The 25050-nt window shown below is 52.9% G+C and overlaps 1 protein-coding gene across 2 annotated transcripts; it reads right to left on the reverse strand.

Moving 5' to 3' along the window:
- MMP28 (matrix metallopeptidase 28) lies at positions 1-25050 on the reverse strand. Of its 2 annotated transcripts, XM_045986674.1 has the most exons (8): positions 24677-25050; positions 11850-11929; positions 11446-11633; positions 6378-6602; positions 4130-4375; positions 2702-2851; positions 2231-2398; positions 1-1436 (listed from the first exon to the last, which is right to left on the reverse strand). In XM_045986674.1, the coding sequence occupies exons 1-8, from the start codon at positions 24785-24787 to the stop codon at positions 1042-1044; spliced, it is 1563 nt and encodes a 520-aa protein (XP_045842630.1). In that variant the 5' UTR covers positions 24788-25050; the 3' UTR covers positions 1-1041. The 2 variants fall into 2 exon arrangements, with proteins under 2 accessions (XP_045842630.1, XP_045842631.1); XM_045986675.1 differs by lacking the exon at positions 2702-2851.

Genomic DNA, 25050 nt, shown 5'->3' on the forward strand with positions numbered 1-25050 from the left:
GGGAGGACAAGAGAACCAGATGCTGAAGCGCTGAGACTGGCTGAGGCCGAAGACAAGAGAGGCTGGAGAGCTGGTTCCTTCTCCAGGAATCCCAGCTATTCTTGGCCCCCCAGCCAGCTCCTGGAACGCTGCGTGTGTGGCCTGAAGAATGGGGCCATTGTAAGCACCAGGCCTCCCCTAGCCTGCAGGGACCCCAGCGCCTGCAGCAGCGCTGCCCTCCAGAGGAGCCCCCATCCTCTCCCTGCCACCCCTGGCTCTCCAGCTAGCCTGGGGGTCAGGCAGAATGGGGACATTTTGCTTTTTCAGGCCACCTCTCCCCATCACGAGGACTCCCAGTCTGTAGTCTTGGCTTGGATGGAAAAGAACGTGGTTCCAGCCTCTCCAGCATCCGTGCCCCACCTGCTCTCACTGGAAACCATTCCAAGGAAGGCTGATGCCTGCTTTGGGGCCCACGAGCTGGGGGCTCAGCTTTATTTCAGCCACCGCCCCCAAAGTGGCGCCCAGCGGCTTGCATCAGTCTCCCTCTTGCTCTGGGTCCCACTACCACCCCCAAGGCTCTCTGAGGTTGGAAATCCTTGTACCCAACCCACCCAAGGTTCCTGGAGGTGAGGCTTCTCATTTAAAAAGACACAGTTCTCCAAAAACTGAGCCAGGAGGTCCTGAGAGGAAGGAGACAGTCTTGCAAAGTGGTCCCAGCCTCTCCGTCGAGTTCTGCACCCTTCCTGGCTGCCCAGTGCCGTTGCCTCCCGGACAGAAGTGCGGCTTTAGCAGAAGAAACAAAATCCCCAAGGCTTGGGGAGGAGAGTCCTTCCGGGGAAGGGCTGTGGGGTTGGAGACCCTTTCTGGCTTCTCCTTGGATTGATCCCACAAAGATCGATGTCTGAAGAGCACAAAGCCATTCTCCAGGGCACTAATGCTAACTTTCCTGCCTGGTCTTGTGCAGGGAGGTTCGGAGGCTTCCAAGACAGGTCCTTTTCCTGGGGTAGAGGATACACATTGGCCACAAGGGCACCAGCAATTCACTAAGGGGTGGGAGCATCTTCAGAAGAGGGCGCCCCCCGAATTGGCATGCCAGCAGCCCATCCAGGGCAGCTCTGTGGCCCAGCGGCCAGAGGTGGTCACCCGTAGTTTGGCCTGGTCAAGGCGCCAGTAGCGGTCATCTCTGAAGAAGATGATTGAGCCGTCCGGCCGTGGCAGGGCACCGCTGATCTCCTCGGGGACACCACCCCAGTCCCGCAGGCCACGGGGGTAGTAGGGCTCCACCTGCAGTCCGTCTCTGGCCAGCACGTAGTAGCGAGCACCCTTGAAGAGGACGAGTCGGCCCAGAGGAGGGAAGAAAAGGGCGGCGTCGGGGTGGCGGGGCAGACCCCCTGCCCTGCACAGCTGTGGTGAACCCCACACTGGCTTGGGGCCCCGGAACCTCCAGCATCGGCTCCCTGTAGGGCATCGGGAGAGCCAGGGTGAGCTGGTGGCTGTCACCCTTTGGTCCTCCACCTCACCTCTGTCCCCACAGACCCGTGTTCCCCCTCATGTTGGAGCCCAACGTGGTCAGTACTTGTGATCATCAAAATGGATCCCACGGTACTAGTGATTTCGTTATACCCAGTTAAGGAGGGACGGTGGTGGCCAACTTCCAGCAGGTGTCAGCAGAGGGCAGACAGCGCTGCGGGGGCATCTCCCTGAATGGGCAGTGGACCACAGGGAAGGCCAGTCACCACCGTTTCTGCGGATAGTTCTATGAGGGCAGGGATCTCTGTTTTGTTCACGACTGTATCCCAACACCCCAACTGTGTCTGATGCGTAAAAGGCACTCAATATTTGTTGGATGAGTGAAACTATTTACCCAAATATACTGCACGCTCCTTGTGACATGCTTTAATCCTCCTTCCCCAACACACTTAAGGGATTATTTTTTCCATTCGAGATAATTCAAGTCCGAGTGACAGGCCCAACCTCACACACCAGGATTCCAAGGAAACAGGATTTTTCTGCTGGATTGCAGAGCTCAGGAGTGGTCCTCTGCTCTCCTTCTCTGCAGCTGTCCCACCCTCTCTCTCTGGGACAACCTCAACACCCATGCCCCACAATCCATCACTGAAGGAACCTCCTGGTAGAGTTCCCTGGGGCCACAGGTTCAGAGTGGAATTGGGACTCCACCCCTCTTTTGACCTGGGAGAGAACACCTCCCTTCTCTAGGCCTCAATTTTCTCATCTGCCCCAAGGCTGGTACCTTTGAAGAAGTAGAAGTCTCCACTGTCCAATGATACGGCAGCAGCCTCAATGTGGGGGGGCAGCCCCGCCCACCTTTCCTGTAGTGGGCGTGGCTCTGAGACATTGCCATCCGCGGACACCTCCCAGAAGTGGCTTCCTTGAAAAATGTACAGTCGCTGTTGCCCATCTGTCCGGAGACAAGAGAGTTGAGTGACCATCAGCCTCTCGCCTTCTTCCCAGGGAAGGTGCTTTCCTAGAACCAGCTTCCCAGACTCAGGAGAGAGAATGTAGTGAGCACAGCTGGGGAAGGCGTGCAGGAGGAAGCAAGTGTTTTGCTTGGCATTGGCTTGCTACCCCTGCAGAATGCTTGTGGCTTGGGATTTCTGGATTTTATTATTCTTAACCCCACCTCGTATTCCAGCTCTGGAGACCCCTGGAGATGTGCAGGAGGAAGGAAAAAGGCAGTGAGGCACAGGTGGGACCATCTTACCTACAGTGATGGCATCAAAGGAAGAGTGGCAATATTTAGGACCCTGGATTTCGGGGCGCCTTCCCTGTGGTCTGTGGGGGTCCCAGGCCTCAAAGTCAGTGAACAGTTTTCCTGGGAGCTGGATGGCCACGGAGCCCCCCTGGGGCTTCCCTTCATGGGGAAGGAGAGAAGAGGGAGAGAACACACACTGGTTGGGGCATGTGTGGAGGGTCTCAAGACCTCTCTTCTGGTTCCTTCTATCGTTATCTAGTTTGAGAGGCAGCGGGGTGGGGGGTCTAAAACTTCCTTGGTTATGATTAACCATAGCACTAAACTCAAAAGTCCTCTCTCCTACCGAACAGTGTGGGAAAGAGGCCTCTACTGAGCTAAAACTGGAGTGGTGGACCACCCAAGAGTCAGGCACTAAGAAGAGCAGAAGGTTCTCTTCCCTGAGTCCTGGGCAACACAGATGGCATGAGGGCAGAGTTCAGGGTCTGGGCTGCAATAGTTAGAGCAATCATAATAACTACATCATTATACTTATGGGAGTGAGGCAGGGTCCAACAAGTTTGGAATTTGGCACCAGGTCCTGCATGGTGGTCTACAACTTTCTAGCTGTGTGACCTTAGACAAGTTACCTAACCTCTCTGAGCCGGGTTCTCCCCATCTGTGGACAAAAAGATACCTCATGGGTGTGTTAAGGGCCTGGCAGAGAGTATACATTCACTAAATAGCAGCTGTTCTGGAAGGTTTCTTAGGCCACAGAGAAGTTGGTACCCCTACTAGCGCAAGAGCCCTGTGAGGTAAGCAGAGCCTCAATGATTATCCCTTTTCTCAGAAGGTAAAACAGAGCTCTCAGAGGGGAAGTGCTTTGCCTAAGAGCAACTGCTTATCAGGAATCCCATGGTGACTTGAACCCAGGGCTCTGGCCCTGCTGACGCACTGGGCACTCTGAGCTGTGGCTGGCTGAGTGGCAGCCCTGGCCAGTTCATTCTGGAAGGGGCCGGGGTGGGGCTGGGGGGTAACCTCAGCTGGGTCTACCTCCAGACAGAGGACCAGGCTTGGAGGGAAGCAGGCACCAGCGTCAGCGAGGGGGAAGGCTGGGGGAGGGCAAGAGGAGCAGGAACGTGTGCTGGGATGGGGGACACTGGGTCTGGGTGATGGGGCAGCGATGGGAGAGGAACTGCCAAGGCCGAGGCTGGGGTTGGGCAGGACTGGGGAATGGAGCGTCAGGCAGGGCGGTGCGCGGGACCTGATTGGGATGGAGAGGCCAGGCACGGGGGGGCTTTTTCGGATGTGAGGGGAGCCCGTGGCTTCGGGATCGCGAGGGACCGGTGACGGGGAGGCCGGATTCCCGCGCTTGGGGGCGGGGGGCTCCTGCTCGCCGCGCGGTCGTGCGGGCCCCGGGGCTGGAACGGGGGACCGGCGGTGGACAGGGCGGGGGCTCACCATACAGGCCCTGCACTGCAAGCACGTCGTCCCAGCTGAGCAGCGCGTCGCGGCCCAGCCTCTTGTAGTATGGCGCCATGAGCGCGCGCGGCGCAGGCGAGTGCGGCAGGCCGAGCGTGTGGCCGATCTCGTGCGCCAGCACCACGAACAGGTTGCGCCCGCGGCGGCGGCTCAGGGACCAGCGCTCGTCGCGGTCGAAGTGCGCTTCGCCCCGGCGGGGCAGGAAGGCGTGCGCCAGGGCGCCCCCTACAGGCGGCGCTGAGGGTCAGTGGGGGTGCCACCGCCCGCCACGCCGCCACGCCCCCACGTCCCCACGTTCCGGTGCGGAGCCCCAGGGGTGGGTGTGGTTGTTTTCAGCTGCACAATTTCCTTGATCATGACCTCTGGCAGAGGTTCAAGTGGGCAGCGCTGAACCGAAGACTAGGCTGTGGGGTGTGGACGCCTGGGAGACAGCGTGGTGTACAGACCCCATGGGTTTCCATCCCTGTTTCCCTGTTCACTAGCTGTGTGACCTTGGGCCAGTCGCTCCCCCTCTGATCTGAAATGGGAATGATGATAATGAGGGGCTTCCTCCTCACTGGGTTGCTCTGGGGATTACAGAGGGGTGAGTATACGAGTAGGTTACGCATAATATTGAGTGCCTAGCCCATGAGGAATGCTACTCGGCAAGTATTTTCACAAAGATCTAGAATAGGTATAGTGGTTATCCCAGAGGTGGGCACGATGGGACCTTCTGAATGTTGGTAATGTCGATTCTTGATCTGGGTGCTGGGTATGTTTATGGGTATATATAGTCTTTAATAAAAAGCACATCTATTTTTCTGTTCTTGCCTTCCTCTGCGGGGCCCCTCTGTGGGTCTCTACCTCCTCGCTCTAGTAGGAGTGAGCAGAGGGAAGGAAAAGGATCAGTGATGTTGGAGCTTGTGGCATGCCCCGGGGGGCTTATCAGCTATGCAATTCCAAGGCCCTCACATGTCACAATTCACTTTTTGCAGGGGCCGAGGTCAGCAAAGGGCAGGGTGATAATGTTGGCCTAGAAGCCTGCCGAGGGCACTTCCAGCATTGCCGTCTTGGAGCCCAGGCCAAAGGGGATTGACCGCTGTTACAGGAGAGTCGCCTGGGGTGAGGAGTCGCCCGGCCATGTGAGTGTAGGAGGAATACATGCCTCCTGTTTTGAACATGCCTCGAGCTGTCCGAGCAATGTTAGCCCTTTCGGTTCACTCCTCACAATAATCCTGGGAGACAGATGGCAGATTTCAGAGAGAGAACGCCTAAACTCAGAAAAGACAAAGCACCTGCCCCAGATCGGAGAGCTTTGTCCCAGTCCGGTGCAGTCTTAGCCGCCAGACTCCAGCGGGGCACAGGCGTGAACATTTCATGTAGGTATCAGGGCTGAAGTGAGTTACATGCGGGAGCACATATGTGTTACGTGTGGATTCGTGAAAAGCTTAGATTTCTGCCAGTCCTATCCCCGGTCCCAGCAACAGGACCTGGACGTGGACTTTGCTGGGAGTGGGCCTGATGCAAAGCGGAGCAGCATGACGGAGGTGAGGGCCCACATTCCCTGGCCCTATAAGGGCTGGAGTTCCCACCAGGGTGAAGGGGCCCAGTCAGGGCTCCTTTCCTCTTTAGGGCGTAGAGGGGGCCGGTGGGGTGGGAGGGTGATGCACAAGTGGGCTGCAGTCAGGTTCTGAAGGCCTGTGTTGGGCAGAATGGGAGGAGAGCAGGTTAAGCCTTTAGGTTGGGGACAAACAGGAGAATTGGCTGGGTTGTAGGAACGCAAAGCACTTCTGGGGTGGGTAAGGGATAGAACGCCTCCTACCCTGTGGCAGGGACTGTGGTAGTGGGTTTGGGGAGGGCAAGAGTTGGGTAGTGGTGGCCTCTGGATGTTTGCAGGGTGGTGGTCGTGAGAACATCCACTTTTGGAGAACAGGGGAGGCACAGGCCTGTCTAGGAGCAGAGGATGGATGATGGGGCCTCAGAAGCTTCTCCCAGAAAATACTCTGGAATTTGCCAAGCACTCTCCATGCAGAACCTCATCTTGCCATCCCTTCAGTCACGTGCCACATAATTGGGCAGAAACCATTGCTCCCACTCTACAAGGGAGGAGACTGAGGGTTCTTTGAAGGGGGGTCCAGCTTGACCAAGGCTGAACGGAGGAGAGCAAAGGCCCCATTGCCCTCCCCAGACTGCCTCTCCCAGTTGGGTTCCCCTCCTGCCATGGGAGAGAGAGGCTCTGTGTCAGCACCTGGGCCATCGAAGGCATTGCTCAGCCCGTCGTTGTGGTCCCCTTGGAAGAAGGTGAGGCGGATGTCAGCGGGGACTGTGGCTGGAGCCTCCCAGAACTGCAGCGCTGAGACGTTGCTCCACAGTTGAAAGGCAGCACGCACGGCCCCGCGAACTGCCGGTTCCGGGAGGTGCTGTGGCCAGTTCACCAGGCGGTAGGAGAGGAGCTGCTTGTACCACTTGCTGCCTGCCAGCCGGAGAGGCCATTTCAGTCATACCTACCTGCAGAGCCCGGGGCTGGTCCCCAGGGACCCATGTGAGGCGGTGATTGGCTCTCCTCCAGGGAGTCCTGGAAAGACACAGCCCTTGTCCTGGGAAGAGCCCATCTGGCTGGGGAGACACTGCTCTTGAGCCGACAGGACTACCCTGGTCCCAGAGAGTCCCCAGTCTAGTGGCTTGGCCTGGGGAGGTCCCTAGGGGAGATGTGACCTCTGCCCAGGAAAAGCCCCCAGCCTAAGGACTCTCTAGTCCGGTCTCCTTCCTCACAGCCTCTGCTGAACCTGAAAACCATTCTGCATGTCTTGGTGGCAGCAAATCCCTACCCCTGGCTGCTGTGTCAGGGGGTGGAGGAGAGATGGGGCCAACAGGGCCACAGCTGTGACCCCGTCTCACCCCTTCCTCCTCTCCACCCCTCATACCCACCTGCCCCTCCCGTTCCAGTGCCGCAGGCCCGCTGCTGCCCAGCTACCAAGACCCGTTTATTAGAGGTCTTTCCCTGACCCCCTAGCCCTCCCCCTCACTTCCTCAGGGATTCTGGAGGCTCCAAGGTGTAAACAAATCAGAACACAGGGTGTGTTTTGTCACTCACTGAGACGGAGAGAAATTTTTCCATCTCCACTTAGTTATGAGCTTCTATGCCTTTGCCCAGAACTGCAGTTCCTCCCCTGGACCTAAGACCTGGCCTCTTGCCCAAGCCTCATGTCTACTGAATCCCCCTGCAGCCCACAGCACACCCAGGACCAGGGTGCTTAGAAGGTCCAGATCCCGAGTTTTTCACAGGCTTTTTCTGAGCCTTGCAAAGCTCAGGGGCTGAGACTGTGACCCCAGCTGAAAGACTCACAGCTCAGAGTCAGGCCTCATGGGCCCAGGGGGTGCAAAGCTATCATGTGATTTTTGGGGTCTCAGTTTCCCAACTGGATCACAATTCCTGAGGTATGGGTGACAAGTAGGCAGGCCAGGCCAGTGGGCACAGCCCTCTCTCTCCTTGGAGGAAAAATTGAAGGTTCAGACCACCTGCCCTTTTGCCTCCAGGAAGTCCTTGCCTAAACCAGGGAGGAGGGCTAAAGTCATGGAAGGTTGGCCCCCTCCTTTTCCAACCTTTCTGCTCTGTTGTGGGGAAATTGAGACCAGGGGAAGGGACCTGTCCAGGGTCACAGAGTGAGTGAGTAGCCGAGCTAGGCCCTGAGCTCAGGCCCCCACATCTGACCTAGCAAGATTTCCACTACACCACACAGGTAAGCAGACACATTTGTTAAGACTCAAGACTTATAAATTTGCCTGAACATGGCTCCTGTGGGTCAAAGTAGGGGCTCTGCTTGAGCTGAAATTCTCCAGATGGGAGGGAGGGTGGTAAAGAGCCGAGGAGCTGAGTGCCCTTTCCCTCCCCTATCCCCCATGGAAGTGGGGGAGGGGAATGTCTTTTCTCCCACCCTGAGCCAAGCTCCATTCAAGGCAATGCTGCCTTCCCAGGCCTGTTTGGCCTGGCAGTCACCCAACCCCTCCCAGCCAGTGACCAACCCTCAGGGAGGGAAGGGGGAAGGATTCTTAGGAAGGGAGGGAGACAAGGAAGGCGGAGGGAAGGCCTGGGATCCAGAGGTGACTCGGAGGGCTCTGGACTGGCTGCTGCTGGGCTGACTGAGTCCCAGACCCTCCCCGCCCACCTTCAAGCCCAGAAGTGTGAGGAAGCTCCTTCTGCCTCTTTGCCTCAGAGGGGGCTTCACTCGGCCAGGGGGGCAAAAAAGGGAGAGGGTGGGCAGTTCTCTCACTCTAGCTAGGTGAGGTGACAGCTTGCAGGATCCAAGTCCTCTGTGAACATGTGTGTGTGCATGCATGCGTGTCTCTGGAGGAGGACAGGGAGGGCATATAGGTAGCTGACTGAGAGAAAATGGATAATTTTCCTTGGGAAGGGTTATTGGTATGCCTGCCAAAGAGGAAGACCCCCCTCCTCCACTGACCACCTCCCCCCAACAGCAGCCTGAGGCCTCTCTCTGTCCTCTTCCTGAGGTAGGTCCTTACAGAGCAGGCTGGCCGCCTGGGGCCCCATCCTGAACTCTGGCCCAGGCGAGGCTGGATTCTGCAATGACCCTAGGCCACAGAAGCAACTGGCAGTGCACCCCCCCACGCCTTTGCCCCAAAATCCAAAAGGGAAGAGGGAAGGAAAAGGACATGGGGAGGAGTGGAGACCTAGACACCTTGCTTTGGGGAGGACCCTGGAGTCCTGACTCCCAAAAGGCAACGGATACTGTGGAAAGAAGGCTGGTCGGAATCCCAGCACTTTTACTCACGAGCTTACATAGCAAATTATGGAATCTCTCCAAACCTTGGTTTCCTTATTTGCAAAGTGTGGTTGGTAAGACTTACTTGTGGTGAAAACGAGAAGGCAAATGAACTGGCAGCATACAGCTGCCAGGCACGTGGTGGGTGCTCGGTGAATGCCTCCTCCTGTCTCCTTCCTTTTCCACCCCGGGACCCCCCCGCACCCCAGCTCCACGGGGGCTGAGGGGGATTGACAATCTCCCCTGCAGGCACACCTGATATGAGACTGCCAGACTGTGCAAATAAAAACATGGAACACCTGGTTGAATTGGAATATCAGATAATTAACGTTTTTGTATAAAAGTGAGCACAAAGCAATGATTTGCTATTCATCTGACATCCGGATTTACCTGGATGTCTTATATTTTATCCGGCAACCCTACCCTGGAACCCGACGTTGTCAGGAGAGCATTCGTCCAGAGTAGACAGTCACTGGCCTAGAAATCCACATCATTTTTATGGCACCCACCCGTGTTCTGGGTTTTCTCACATGGGGCATCTCATTCAGGCCTCCCAGAGAGGAGAAGCCTTGGCCACACTCTGGCTCTGTGGCCCTGGGAAAATTTCCTCAGCTCTTTGTCCCTTAGTTTGCCTCTCTAAAATGAGGATAATGATAGTCCTTATCTCCTAGAGCTGTTATGGGATTACGTGACTTAACCCATTTAGAGCCGCACTTCGGATATCATAGAGGCTCAGAAAGGATCAGCTGTTATTAAACACACTCTCCAAAGGAAGGCATAGAAGTGTTCAGTGCCTGCCAAGCGTACAGCTCCTTTCTAGGGAAGGTCTTCTCACTTGGGGTAAAAGAAGTCAAGCTGCTGTGGTTCAGGTTATGAACAAGAGGGGAAAGTCTCCATCTAACCTGAGCCACTGCCGTCTGGACTAGGGGCCAGGCTGCTTGGGCCAGGCTGGTTGGGCAAGGCTACCAAAGATGCCTTTGCTGGAATCTCTGTTCCAAATGGATGCTCCAAATTGAACAGCGCCAAATGGGTTCCATCAGTGACTCCCTGGAGAAGGCAGGAGAAGATGCTGCCAGAAGGAAGGATCTAGGATGCTCAGCCTGTGCCTGGATGCCCCAGGGAGGCAGCATCCCAACTCTCTGGGAGACCACCTGTAGCTGGGAAATGCCACTGCCAAGACTGTCTCTGGGGCCGCCCCACCTTCCACTGCCAGCCCCTTCCCCTTGCTGATCAGGGCCCATTTCTACTTTGCAACCAGCTCATGCTGCGACTCTCTTCTACCTCTGCGGTCCAGAAACACGGTGGGATGCAGAACATGTGGACACCGAGGACTTCTCGACCCCAGAGTCCAGACCCCATCGCTGCCATCCTCCAAGAGCTGAGGGGAACGGCCCACAGCTTCCTTCTGGATCAGCGAAGAAATAAAAACGACCTATGAACCTTGTGTTCTGTTCGCAAGGGATATTGTTGGTGCAAGCAGCTAAGGCAATTTAAGAGGCAACGGCCCAAAGTGCTCGTAGTAACCTTGATTATAGATGAAAACCTGACTCGACAGCCCCATCTGGTTAGAAATCCTAAAAACTGCAGAAATCAGGTCAGAGAAAATTAGACTTAGTACAAAGAAGATGTTAAAATTACACACAGGAAAACTTGTTGGTGATGAAGAATTGAGAGAAGAATCAGAACTTCATAAATCTTTGGTCCATAACATTTGATCCTAGAAGACTGGATCTGGACAAAAGTGAGCAAGAGGTGGTTAAGGAAAGATAAAACCAAAACTACAAAAGGAGAATCACAACGGCAAAAACCGTGATGTATAAAATGAGCAGTGATGAAATGTCTTGAATAGGCAAATCCACAGAAACAGAAAGCAGATGGGTGGTTGTCAGGGGCTGGCTGAGGGGGGCAAGAAGAGGGGGAGGAGGGAGGGAGAAGGGGAGAGGGAAGGGAGTGACCGCTAGGGAACATGGGGTTTCTTTTGGAGGTGATGAACATGTCCTAGAATTAGATTATGGTACTGGTTGCACAATTCTGCAAATATACTAAAAACTACTGAGTTGTATACTTCCAATGAGTATATTTTATGGCATGTGAATTCTATTCCAATAAGGCTACTCAAAGCATGCTATAGACAAAATAAAACTGACTTGTAAATCACATTTTGTTGAATCACTCTTATGAGAAAAGAATAAATCCCGATGAGAACAACTTTGGGAAAACACAAGGCAAAATGCTGGCAACAGTTCAGCAGCATAACCAACTGATTGAGGAAAGAAGAGGGCTCGGTGGGGCTTGCCCTGGGAAACATCGGCATAATGAAAATTCATCCATGTCTGTAAAATTCTGATTTAAATGTCTGTTCCCAAACATGGCCCTCCACTTGACCGGTCCTGTTCACCCACTGCTCTCCCCTCTCCTGTCCTAGGGAAGAGGATACAGACAAAGCCCAGTCCCAGGCTGGGCTGGTTTTTCCTCTGGCTGTGGGACTTCTGGGTGTCGGGAATCCCAGCTTAGCTAGATTTCAACAGGGCTCACCTTGCTTTGCAAAGCGTTTCTTACGCCTCATTTTGGCCCGGCGTCCAGCGAACAGGGCACTGACCCTTTCGGTCCAGGCCACCTGACTGTCTGTGTCTGCCACCCCACAGCGGGGCCGCGTCATCTGGCGCAGGGTGGCAGGGTCTAGCGCGCCGCTGAGGGGCAGCTGAGATACCCACTGGAACTTCCTGTCAGGAGGAATTGAGATAAAGGAGCACAGCAGGAGGGTGGGGGTGGGGGTGAGGGCAAGGAGCTTCCCAGGAGACAGCAGGAGGCTGGCGGCATGGGGGAGAGGAGGGAGCAATGGGGTGTGACCCTTGGACACAGGTGGGAGGCCAGCCTTCCAGGAGGAGGGAAGCGGTGACCCAAGCTTTGCCCTCTGGCACCCCCAAATCCCCATGTACCTGATGGCGTTGCTGAATCTTGCTGCGGTGAGGTCTTTGGGGACCTGCTCATTGAGATATCCGTACTTCTCCAGGAATGCCTGTGGGGGAGAGGAGTGTCAGCTTTCCCACGGTGTGGCATCCTCGACCCTCCCTTGGTCTCCCAGGGTCGGTGGCACATGGATCAGGCCCAGTCCCAATGAGGTCTATGAGCTATAGGAGAAGGAGTCCTGGGACCAAAGCCAGAAGGACATAGACTCCGTTCCAGGTCACCACTGACTAGCTCGATGGTCTTGGGCAAGTCACTCAATGTGTCCAAACTTTAGCTTCCTTAATTCTCAAACTGACCGAGCTGTCCCTCCCCAGAGTATTTCAAGGCACGATCAGGGATCTGGAGAGGCAGGCTGGACGAGCAGAGTTGGGGGGCTCTGGAATCACGCTGGCCTGGGTTTAAATCCCAGTTAGCAAAGCTATTTCTCTAACCGGCAGGTTTCTTAACTGTAAAAGGGGCTTAGAAACAGTACACAACATACAGGTTTTTTTGATGAGGCTTGATCACAATAGTGAGTACAAGGCACTTAACCCAGGGCCTGTCACTGGGGAGGGGCTCCAGACAGAGCAGATTTATAGGTATAAATGTGCACTCAGCTCTGCTCCTGAAACATCTCACCTGTCTGGGGGGGGTGCCCTGTATTGATCAGAAGTTGGGCCGGTCACCTGCTGGCTCTGCCATGCCTGGCTTGGGAATTAATTTTCTCTCTATTCTGGCTTTTTCCTAAACAATTCACCTCCCCCCAAATGCAGACACATATAAGGCCCCATGAATGACAGATGCACTTGCCTTCAACTCTATGGTTTGTATAAAAACTCGTCTCCTGGGGCACCTGGGTGGCTCAGTGGGTTAAAGACTCTGCCTTCGGCTTGGGTCATGATCCCAGGGTCCTGGAATCGAGCCCCATGAGCCCCATATCGGGTTCTCTGCTCCGCAGGGAGCCTGCTTCCTCCTCTCTCTCTCTCTCTGCCTGCCTCTCTGCCTACCTGTGATCTCTGTCTGTCAAATAAATAAATGAAATCTTAAAAAAAAACAACAACAATGCAAAAAAACTCTTCTCCTTAGAAAAGTTGTTTATGTGGGGGGGCACTTGGGTGACTCAGTTGGTTAGGTGTCTGCATTCATCTCAGGCCATGATCTCAGGGTCCTGGGATTGAGCCCTGTGTCAGGTTCCCTCTAAGCGGGGAGTCTGCTTATCCCTGTCCCTCTGACCCTCTGCCCTGCTTGTGATTGCTCCCTCTCTCACTCTCTCTGTCTCAGATTTAAAAAAAAAAAAAAAAAAAGTGTTGAGGGGCACCTGAATGGCTCAGTGGTTTGAGCCTCTATCTTTGGCTCAGGTCATGATCCCAGGGTCCTGGGATCGAGCCCTGCATCGGGCTCTCTGCTCTGCAGGGAGCCTGCTTCCCCCTCTCTCTCTGCCTACTTGTGATCTCTCTCTCTGTCAAATAAATAAATAAAATCTTTGAAAAAAAAATAGTGTTGGGACACCTGGGTGGCTCAGGTGGTTAAGCATCTGCTTTTGGCTCAGTTCATGATCCCAGGGTCCTGGGATCGGGTCCCGCACCAGGATCCTTGCTTAGGGCAGAGCCTGCTTCTCCCTTTGCCTGTCTTTCCCTCTGCCTGAGCTTTCACACTGACAAATAAATAAATATTTATTTCATATAAATATAATATATACTATAATATATATTAAATAAATAAGTAAATAAAATAATGAAATCTTAAAAACTAGTGTTAAGGCAGTTTTGGGGGACGGCTGGCTCAGTTGGAGGAGCATGGGGCTCTTGATCTCAGGGTTGTGAGTTCGAGCTGCACGTTGGGGGTAGAGACTACTTAAAAATAAATCTTTTTAAAAAAAGAAGAAAAGGAATTTTTGAGTTAGAAACTTGCAACTTCCTCTTTTAAGCCACTCATTTGTGAATTTATACAATGCATGATGTACACCGTCAGGTACAATGACCAACAAGCCTTGTGGATAGAGACAGTGGAAATACGGACCACAAGCAAAGGAGGCAGTTCAGGTGCTGTAAAGAAAAGAAACTGGGTGGGGCGCCTGGGTGGCTCAGTGGTTTAAGCCGCTGCCTTCGGCTCAGGTCATGATCTCAGGGTCCTGGGATCGAGTCCCGCATCGGGCTCTCTGCTCGGCAGGGAGCCTGCTTTTCTCTCACTCTCTCTGCCTGCCTCTCTATCTACTTGTGATCTCTCTCTGTCAAATAAAGAAATAAAATTAAACAAAAAAAAAAAAAGAAAAGAAACTGGGTGATGTGATTGAGAATAATTTAAAGAGAACTTTTCCATCAGGGAGGTCAGGGAAGGACCCTGTGAAAAGCTGATCTTTGATGTGAGTCGTGAAGAATGAGAAGCGGCTGGCTTGCAGCGAGGTGGGAAAGGCTGTTGCAGGCGGAGGAGCATCAGACGCAGAGCCCTGAGCTAGGAACCAGGGTGAGGGCTCTCAGGGATGGAGGAAGGCTAGAGCACAGTGAGTGTGAAGAGGCAGGACATGCGATGAAGCCTCAGGGAGAGAGGCAGAACTGCCACCCACGGTAGGGAATGGGAGCCTTCGTTTAGTCCTGATCAGTTGGCTTAACTGTGAGGACGGACAGAAAGAGAGGAATCCGGGATGGCTTATGTGTGCCTTGGAGGGTGAAGCTTGAGACCATGTAAGGAAGCCAGAGGAGGGGCAGAAGGGGGTGGATAAAAATAAGATACACGCTCTGATGTCAAACAGCATTAGTTGTAGGATCCTGGAGCTCAAGGGAGAAGCCAGAACCTTCCATCATGTGGATGATGTGTTGGCAGTGGACCTGGATGTGACGCCGCCCCCCCACACCCGTCTGAGGAAGTTAGTGCGCCTAGAGAACATCTCATAGCCCAAACGCCTTTTCGCCCCGCCTGCTCTTACACACCTCGAAGCTGCTCTCTCCGCAACCACGTGTGTGGAGGCCATTGGTGAAAAGTGTGGGACTCATCATCCCTACCTGTCACCAGCCCTGCCCTTCAGGGAAACAATGTGCTTGGCTCCCTGCTTGCCCTTGTCCCTGAGAAAGCCTCATCGATGGATGAAAAGAAATGTCACCTCGGCTGTTTAATTCTTATACAGACACACATCGTCTCTCCATGGTTAGCCCTCCTGGCTGTGTTACCTATGGGGAAATCATTTTCTGTCTTCCTTGTTCTCTTACTCACTTTTCTTTGCTGCATTTCTTGAATCGGCTCCAATCATGGCTGCTGCCTTGAGGAGAAGGCGCAAATTGAGAACAAAACCAGACATGAAGAGCCAGGATGGGCAAGCTCCTGAGCCTTTGCAAATATCCAGCTTCGGCTTGTGAATTTCATTATATCCGCCCTCAGCGACCTCCACACCCTCTTCTCAATAAAGCCACTTTCCACAAGGAACCCTTGTTCTAGACAACGGAACACTTCCCAAGTTCATTTCGTTATTTTTCTACACTAATTTATTCGTATGTCAGTACTATTTTCTTTTTCTCCCTTTCCAAATTTGCACTATTTGGGGAGGCATAATGGATTAAAGGAGTTCTAATGGCTTAATCTGGGAAACCATTTATTGCCCAGAATAGTGTGGCATCATGGAATAGCCACCAGGCTTGGAATCAAGAATCTGTTCCCAACCCTCACTCTGGGAGGCCGGGGACAAATTACTTAGCATCTCTGAGACTTCTGTTTCTTCACCCACAACGGAAAACAAGAATAAACCCACAGGATTCTCCGACGGATTTTAATTTATTTTCTTTTTAAAGATTTTACTTATTTGTCAGAGAACAAGCAGAGAGAGCAGCAGGCAGAGGGAGAAGCAGGCTCCCGGCTAAGCAGGGAGCCTGATGCAGGACTCAATCCCAAGACCCTGGGATCATGAACTGAGCCAAAGGCAGATGCTTAACCGGCTGAGCCACCAGGCGTCCCAATCCTCAGGAGGATTAAGTAAAGCAACGCCTATCTAGCATACTTAGTAAATATTCCATAAACGATTGACCTAGTTGATTTACCTTAATAGAAGAATTAAGACTTTTGGAATACAACCCCTCTATAAGATGGGAACTGCTCAGAACCAGGCGGTCACAGCTCTGTTCTCAATTCAGCTCCGCCTTAGACTGGCCCCGCCCCAGCCAAGTGCCTGATTCTCTTCTTGCCTCCTCCCCTTCCCTTGGTGAGGATGGGTAGAGTGGCTTTCTAAAGGAAGTCAGAAAATCAGTGTCCCCTTTGAAGCCGATTTGCTGAGTGACTTGGGAGAGACTGGGTCACAGGCTAACAGGCTGGTACTCCCTGTGCTCCTCCCCCCAAACCCACCCATCCCTTATCAGAAAGTTGGCTCTGATTCTGGAACTCTGAAGCCTTGGACAGAGCAGAAGGGAGGGGATATTGACTAGCGGCGTCTCCTGTTTCCTGGCTGGGCTGCCGTGCCTGGTACTTTGGCAGGCAAGGTGGACTGGAGGGCAGGATGAGGGTGGAGGCTTTTTTGAGGGGTCTCTCAGAGGGGAAGTCCTGGGCCTCTCTTCCTGATTGGTCTCTGGCACCCTGTGGGTTGCAAGGCAGAGCTGAATTCCCAGGATGCAGTGTGAGCACGAGACCAGGCCAAGAATAAGAAAAATCAATTTTAAGAATTTGGCATGTTGTATTTCCATAAAAGCGCTTAAATATTATTTTTTAAGATTTTATTTATACATTTGAGGGGCACCTGGGTGGCTCAGTCATTAAGCATCTGACTTCGGCTCAGGTCATGATCCTGGGGTCCTGGGATTGAGCCCCAAGTTGGGCTTCCTGCTCCTCCCTCTCCCACTTCTGCTTGTGTTCCCTCTCTCGCTGTGTCTCTCTCTGTCAAATAAATAAAATATTTTTTAAAAAATATTTTATTTATTTATTTGTCAGAGAGAGAGAGCACACAAGCAAAGGGAACAGCAGGCAGAGGGAGAAACAGACTCCCCGCTGAGCAAGGAGCCCAATGGCGGGACTCCTCAATCCCAGGACCTTGGGATCACGACTTGCAGCGAAGGCAGATGCTTAACCTAATGAGTCACACAGGTGTCTCATAAATCTTAAAGAAAAGAAAAAAGATTTTATTTTCTCACTTGAGAGTGAGAGAGAGAGAGCACAAGGTGGAGGGGAGTTAGGGGCAGAGGGAGAGGGACAACTGAGTGCACGCTGAGCAGGGAGTCTGATGCAGGATTCCATCCCAGGACCGTGGGATCATGACCTGAGCTGAAGGCAGACCCTTAACCAACTGTACCAACCTGGTGTCCCTCAGTCAAGTATTACAATAGCAATTACCAGAACTTAAGGATTCCCTTTCATTTATATAATTTTTAATATGAACATTCATATTTTTAATATAAATGTTTTAAAATTACATGTAGGAAGGGGGCCCTTCATATCCTCAGGGCTGCGTGCTCTAAAGTTCTGTTGGGTGAAGGCCGAGCCCCATCGGGGGCTGAGGGGGAGGCATGGTCGAGACACGCTCTGCTCCTGCAGCTGTCCCTAACCCTCTCTGTAAGCCCATCTGCCAAGCCTCCGTTTTCCCCCTGCAAAGGTGACAGAAATGGCCTGTCTGCATGGGAGAAAGAGCAGGGGTGGGGGGGGGCAGGTGACAGCATGGTGAAGGGGTTCCAGAAAGAGACACAGGACGAGGAGGGGGAGCTCCCGTTCTCATTCCAGCTCGACCACTATTGCCTTGGAGGGTCATTTCCCTTCCAGGCTGGAGCTTCCCTAGGGCTTGTCTTATATTCTCTTAGGGACCCCCTGAGATCTCCCTGGGGTCACCCCTGTCCCTCTGCACGGAGGCTGCTCCCCTCTGCCTTGCAGTTCCAAACACAGGCTTTTCTCTTTGCCCTGTTCTCCACCCATCCTCTCTCCCGGGGAGCCTAAGGCTTAAGCTGAGTGGAGAGGAAGCTGCAGGACCGTGCCCTTCTGTGATTCACCCTACTCAGGCCTAAAAGCTTGTGACAACCTGCCTCACCCACTTGGTCAGGGCTGGAGCTACTTCCCTGAGGAGTCGCCTCTGAAAAGTCCTGGGAGTGGCTGTGGTGTCTGAGTAAAATGAAAATGGTTCTTCCTGGGACCCAGAAAGCTGAGTGGAATCAGAACCCTTGAGGTTCTGGTCCCGCATCCATCCTGACTTGCCACGGGAGGGTACATAGAGCCCAGCCCACTCAGTGCCCAAGGGATGGGGACGTTTCTGGCCATTGTAGGAACGAGGTGTAGCAAAATAAATTGGGGCCCAAGTCAAGAACTCTGAGTCACTGGCCTGCAGGGCAAGAGCCCTGGGCTGTGTCTTGAGTTTTATTCCTGTGCTACTAAGAAGTGTCTGTCCTTAGGCAAGTTCTGTGCCTCTCTGGGCTTCTGTTTATTTCTTTACTTACTTTCTTTTTTTTTTAATATTTTATTTATTTGAGAGAAAGAGTGAGCATGAGCGAGGGAGGGTCAAACAGAGAAGGAGAAGCAGACTCCCCATTGAGCAGGGAGCCCGATGACACGGGGCTCCATCCCAGGACCCTGAGATCATGATCTGAGCCAAAAGCAGATGCTTAACCAATTGACCCACTCAGGCACACCTGGGCCTCCATTTCTTCTTCCATAAAATGAGAAGGTTGGATTAGAGCTAAAACATACTCCAGCTGCATCTATTATCATAGCCTTGCTTTTGCAACTGATTAGCTGTGTGAGCTATGGCAAAGTTGCTTAACCTCTCTGTGCCTCAAAGTGTGATATACAGGTAAGAATGCTTTAGCTTTCTCACAGGAGTGTCGTGAAAATCCAGTAAGAAGACAAGATGCCCTGGGAAAGCTTTATGACAGTTGTCCCATTAAAAATGTTGTTTTCCCGCTATAGTCCCACAGCTTTACTGCTGGAAAGGAAGCTTGTTAGGTAAGACTAGGAAGGGCAGGTCTCAGTCTTATGTCTGCAGAGTGGCTGTGACACCTTCCATATCAAAGAACTGCAGAAGCAAAACCGAGAGAGGAAATCTCCAGCAGACTCCCCGGTGAGCCGAGCTCGGGGGAGTCATGGGGCTCAATCTCACCACCCTGAGATCATGACCTGAACCGAAAGCAAGAGTCGAATGCATATCCTACTGAGACATCCAGGCTCCCTGAGACCAAGAATTTTTAAATTGCAAAATGGCAAGATCGTGCAGAAATCACGTTGCTCTACCTATGACTTATTCCATCTCATGTTACATTTCATTATGATTTTAGTCTTTTCATAGTGACTCTACGTGATTGTCTTTGTCATTCAATACGTCTTGAACGTTATTAAGCCAAGTCAAGATGCAAGGGACGATAGCTGGCGTTCTGCCTTGGCGTGTTCTATATACAAAAATATTTTTCTGGTAATCAGGGACATGGGGAGTCCTTGACTAGTATAGAGCTTTTAAGAGTTTTACACCTTTGGGGCACCTGGGTGGCTCAGTGGGTTAAAGCCTCTGCCTTTGGCTCAGGTTGTGATTCCAGGGTCCCGATTCCAGGGTTCTGGAATCAAGCCCTGCATCGGGCTTTCTGCTCAGCGGGGAGCCTGCTTCCCCCTCTTTCTCTGCCTGCCTCTCTGCCTACCTGTGATCTCTGTCTGTCAAATAAATAAATGAAATCTTAAAAAAAAAAAAAAGAGTTCTACACCTTTGACCTTCTCAATCACCTTGCATGAACATAGGCAGGACAGGTGTTGCTAATCCCATGTTAAAGATGAGGAAAGTAAGTCTCAGGGGAGAAAGCAGCGTCTTGCTAAAGGCTCGCAGGGGAGCAACAGAACCAGTCCTGGAGTTCAGATCCTCTGATGCTTATCCCAGGACGTCTTATTTCACATTCGAACAAGTTACTCAGAGGATTTACAACTGGAGGCACAGGGGCCAGATGGCTCTCTCTACTGGAGAGACAATGCTCAAATGAGAAAAGGGTAAAACTGGGGATGTTTCTAGCTGAACTCCTCTGTCGCCTCTGTAAGCAGGTCTAGGGCCAGAGCAGAGGAAAGAAGCTGCTTCGGTAGTGGGCTCTGGCTTTCAGTAGAGGCCGGGATCGCATCTCCCATCACACCCCAAACAGGGCATCTGACAAGCCACAGGTATGCAAGGGGGCTCAAGCCGGTTCCTTTTGCTCTCTGGCTCCTGGATTCTACTGAAGGTCTAGGGGCAGTGGGACCAGCTGGGACCCTTCCCTTTTAATTGAGAGCAAATGCCTCCCTTTCCCTCTGTCTGACTCCCTTTATCTTCTCCTCCTTTCTCTTGTTCCCAGTCTCATATTCACAAAGTTCTGTGTGGGTGTAGCCTGGATAACCTCTTATCCCCGCTCCTTTCATTTTTTGTCCTTAAGGAAGTTGGAAAAGATTAGCTGGCCAGTCTCCATCCAGACTGCTCTTGTACTTTTTTCTCAGGCCAATAATCGTACTGTGCGGACCCATGGTCCTCACTACACTTGCAGGGCTACATTTAGGGCACAAAATCATGCCCTAAAGGCTGGATTTAGGGAGAGCTGTCCACCCATCTCCCCACTGTGGTCATGCTTCCCCACCCAGCTTTTGCCAGATCCCTTGGTTTTCCAACTGGTTTGACAACTGCTTTCCCACCAGCTCGTGGTCCTCTGGGACCCTCCAGAGCCTCTTCTGCACTTCTATTCACCCTGCACCCATGAGTCACTCCTCCGCTCAGCTCTTGGAAACAGCTTCCACACCCGGGCTTCTGGGTTTCTGACTCACAAAAAGTCGAATGAATGGCTCTGGGTGTGAGAAACAGACACTGCATCTGGGGGTGGTTACTCCACAGAAGCTGCCGTGTTTCCCTGGAGAGACGAACTAGCCAGCTCCTTGCTGTGCCGCCGTACCGGGAGGAGCTGTGCAGATCTGCGTAGACCACCAAATGGAAGGTGGGTCCTGACATACCCCCTGGTATTTAAAGAGGGTCCAGGGGAAACACAGTACGTAGCTCCCCAGGGACAGTCCGTGTCACCCAAGTACAGGACAGGGCCTGATTGCGAATGGGAGGGGGGCCAAGGTGATGAGGTCATCGTTAACTCTCAGTCTTGCAACTCAGCAGTGGAGGCCCTTCCTCCCCACTAGTGGCGTGAGCGGCCCTCGTTTTCCCAAGTGGGCAACAATGAACTCGTTCATAATGCAGCTTTGTAAGTGGTCAGTCTCCTCCCAGGCAAAGCCCACTTTGGAAAACCCTCAACTTTATTGTTTTGTATGCATACAAGGGACACACACTGGCAGGCACACAGGGCACAGGGAACCAGCACGCAGGGCACAGGCAACAGGCATTCATGGCACACAGAGACCTGGGAACACAGACACATACAGACAGACAGACACAGACACGCAGGTAGATGAAACATACGCACACACAGGTGCCGGCACACAAACATACCAAAGCCAAAGAATGTTAGCGCAAAGAGAGTCACTGAAGAAGCTTGACTCTCTTACTTTACAGAGGAGGAAACTGTCACCTGCAGGAGGGCACTAGCTTAAGATCACACAGCTGGTTTTTATGATGTCTTTCCTTCTCTGTCCCGAACTCTGCACTTTGCCCATGAGCTCAGCAGGAGTGCTATGCTTTGCTTGGGGTCTAGCTTTCTGCACCCCAGTCAGGGAACTAGACCCGAGCAAAGAGCCGGGGTGATCACGGGGCTTACTTTGTGTGGTTTCCTTCTGTGGATGGTTGTACTTCCCCAAATGACCACACTAACACCTCCCATTCCCATGCTCTTTTTACAGTGACTTCAGCGTCCCTGCCACCAGCTGTGGGGTCTATATTCCCTCCCCTTGACCTGGAGTGTGTGACTTGCTCCAGCCGGTGGGGAACAGCAGAAGGGATGCTATGAACTTCGTCGATTCAGTCATGAAGTCATGCTTGTCCTTGCTCTCACTCTCTCTCTCTCTTTCGGACCACTCATCCTGGAGACCCAACCACCATGTCTGGGCCCAAACTAGCCCACCTGGAGAATCCATGTGGGTAGGCCCCCAGGAGAGAACGGTGGCCCCCAGCTGACAGCCAGAGAGGTGCATAAAGAGCCTTGCGATGACTCCACCCCCCAACTTTGTAGAGCAGAGACAAGCTGCCCTCATGCGCCCTGTTTGAAATTCTGATCCACAGTATCTATGAACATAATACATGTTTGTTTTACTTCACTAAGTTCTGGGGTAATTTATAATGTTGTCATGGTAACTGCAACACCATCTCTTAGGAATGATAGCTCTGTGCTGCCTGTTGTCCGATGCTGAAAATAGTTGCCTTACATATTTTGTCCTGTGTTATTGTTCTTGGAGCGCTAGTCACTGAACCAGTACTACATTTTATTTTATTTTTTTAATAGATTTTTATATATTTATTTGAGAGAGAGAGCGAGTGAGCATGAGTGGGGAAAGGGGCAGAGGGACAAGCAGACTCCCCACTGAGCGGGGCTTGATCCCAAGATCCCGAGATCATGACCTGAGCTGAAGTCAGACGCTTAACCGACTGAGCCACCCAGGTGCCCCGACCAAGCCAGGACTTTAGTCTGAAGCTCTGTTCTCTAAAATAATGATAAAGATAAAATAACAATAACAAGAATATTGAGAGCAGCTTCCTTTTGACTGTTTGCTATGTACTAGGCACTGTGCTAAGCATTTTACGTACGTTATCTCAATGAAACCACACAGCAGTCTTGTGAAATAGGCATTGTTAACCTCCATCGTACAGAGAAGAAGCCCAAGGTTCAGAGAGATTAAATGATTCACTGATGGTTTGCACACACGTCTGTCTGACACCGAAACTCATGCAATTGACTATTTACAGAAGCACGTATAGACACACTAACACCCCTGAATTGCATATGTATACATATATATGTACATACACAGGCGTATAGAGACACATACACATTTCAAGTTTATATTTCTTGTTCTCAGAGTTTAAAATCCCCATCCCCTAAGTATGTTAAAAAGACTGCAAGAGACTCAATCTGCTTAGTATTATGCTTCCCAAGCACACCCCAATATAAAATTCTCTCCATCTGGGGCCACTACAGGCATGGGCGGCAGAGAGATTGTCTCTGTTCTCCTGCCAAGGATTGCCTGGGACACAGACTTGGGGGGGAGGTGGGGCGGTACTCTTTATAGGACTTGGCTTGGTAGAAGGAAGCCTTCTCCTGGGGCGGTGAGGACCGTGCACTTGATGTTGTAACATTCTGAATTCAGTGAAACAGAGTGACTCCCAAGTGTGTGAAAGCAGAGTGCAAAACAAGAGACCATGCTTGGAAGCAGAGGAGGTGGCCCCATTGTTGAAACAGGGTCATTTCCAAATATTCCAGGACAGTGATAGGAGCTGGCTACTGGAAGGAAGAGCCATTCTGTAAGGGCTTCTTCTTTCTGGAGGTTTCTTAGATTTAGCATGCCAACTTCTAGGGAACGGGAATAGGAGGGTACTGAGAAGTTCTGGAGTGGCAGTTTTATTTATTTTTTTAAGATTTTATTTATTTATTTGACACGGAGAGAGAGACATCAAGAGAGGGAATACAAGCAGGGGGAGAGGGAGAGGGAGAAGCGGGTCTCCCGCTGAGCAGGGAGCCAGATGCAGGGCTCCATCCCAGGACCCTGGGATCATGACCTGAGCCAAAGGCAGATGCTTAACAATTGAGCCACCCAGGCACTGCTGGACTGGCAGTTTTAGAGCAAGAATGAGACGGGGAGCAAGAGTCTCAGAGCAGAGCACTGGGCTCAGGAATTTAAATCCCCTTAAAATAGTGGAGACCCCAGGGCGCCTGAGTGGCTCAGTGGGTTAAAGCTTCTGCCTTCTGCTCAGGTCATGATCCCAGGGTCCTGGGATGGAGGCTCACAACCGGCTCTCTGCTCAGCAGGGAGACTGCTTCCCCCCCCCCCCCCCCCCCGCCTCTCTGCCTACTTGTGATCTCTGTCTCTCTGTCAAATAAATAAAAAAAATCTTAAAAAAAATAGTGGAGACTCCAGTCATAATCTTGAGAATAGATAACAACACAGAGATGCTCTTTGGGGGAAGAAAGAAGTGATACTCATGTATTACAATCACCTTTATCTGCAAAATAGATACCCCAAGTGGATCCCTGTCCCTGCCTCCAAAGAGCTCCCCCTGTGGAACCCACAACAAGCAGGTGAGTCCCGAGCAGGACAATGAAATGAGAAGTGTTTAAGTTTCGCCACCACCTCCCTGCCGCCTTTCTTAAGTTCAGTCCTGAAGCACTGTTCCAAAGCTCCTGAGAAGGAGTTCTTGAGACCTTAATACTCTTACCCATTTTACAGGTTAAGAAACCAGGGCCGAGGTTGGACGCCGCCTAGCTCAAGCTGGGCAGTGGCAGCCCCAGCCCAGTGCCGCTCCTGTGTCCCGGCCAGTCAGCGGTATCCTCTCCACCTCACCCATCTAGGGGGCTCCGCAGCCTCCGGGAAGGCTCGGGGCATCCGATGAATGAACTGCCAAGTCTCCGCAGCCTAGGCGGTGGGGGACAGTACACTGCGCCAAAAAGGGGTGAAGGGGCTGTCTCTCTCTCAGCCGTTGCCCGCCTGTCCCATCTTGTCGCTCCCTCCCCACCCCACACCCTCGCCGCCCGCCCGGTCCGGGAAAATCAACGCAGATCCCGGCGCCTGTGTGGCCCCAGCTCTGGCACGGGGGAGAACGCTCCCTAGGCTCTTTGTGTGCGGACAGGGAGAAGGTAACGCAGATTGTCTTTGTGTGCGGACAGGGAGAAGGTAACGCAGATTGCCGGTTCAGAGGAGACGGCCCGGTGGCCCGACTGCAAAGTTCTGGAGGGTCTCTAGCACGCGGCCCCCTCTCCGCCCCGCACGCATCCTTTACCTCCGCCTCCCTGCGCAGCTCCTGGCCTCCGCGCTCGGAGAGCTGGGCGTCCAGGCCGCCCCACAGCAGTAGCGGCAGGGCGCGCAGCAGGAGGCAGACACGCGCCGCCATCTCGCCGCCGCTCCTGCCGCCGGGCGCGGGCGCGTGGGGAGCCCCCCTGCACGCGAGGCTGCTCGAGGCGGTCAGCGGCTCCCGGGACCCCCCGGGTGCTCCGGCTCTGCGCCGCCCCGCCCGGCGGAGAGGGAAGGCCCGGGGGGTGGGGTGGCTCGCGGGTGCTCGGGCTCCAAGCGCAGGGCCGCTCCTCTGGGAGCGTCGCCGGGAGCCGGCCCGAAGTGGTGCAGCTTCGGCAGTGCCCGCCTGCGGATCGCCCGCCC

This window comes from Meles meles, chromosome 18 (assembly GCF_922984935.1).
Source record: "Meles meles chromosome 18, mMelMel3.1 paternal haplotype, whole genome shotgun sequence".
NCBI classification, from domain to species: Eukaryota; Metazoa; Chordata; class Mammalia; order Carnivora; family Mustelidae; genus Meles; species Meles meles.

Excerpts from the sequence above, each read along its gene's own strand:
- MMP28 (XM_045986674.1), bottom strand. The coding sequence starts at position 24,787 with ATGGCGGCGCGTGTCTGCCTCCTGCTGCGCGCCCTGCCGCTACTGCTG. Across the intron at positions 11,930-24,676 it reads AGCTGCGCAGGGAGGCGGAG|GCATTCCTGGAGAAGTACGG; the intron begins GTAAAGGATGCG and ends TCTCCCCCACAG. Across the intron at positions 1,437-2,230 it reads AGACTTCTACTTCTTCAAAG|GGAGCCGATGCTGGAGGTTC; the intron begins GTACCAGCCTTG and ends GATGCCCTACAG.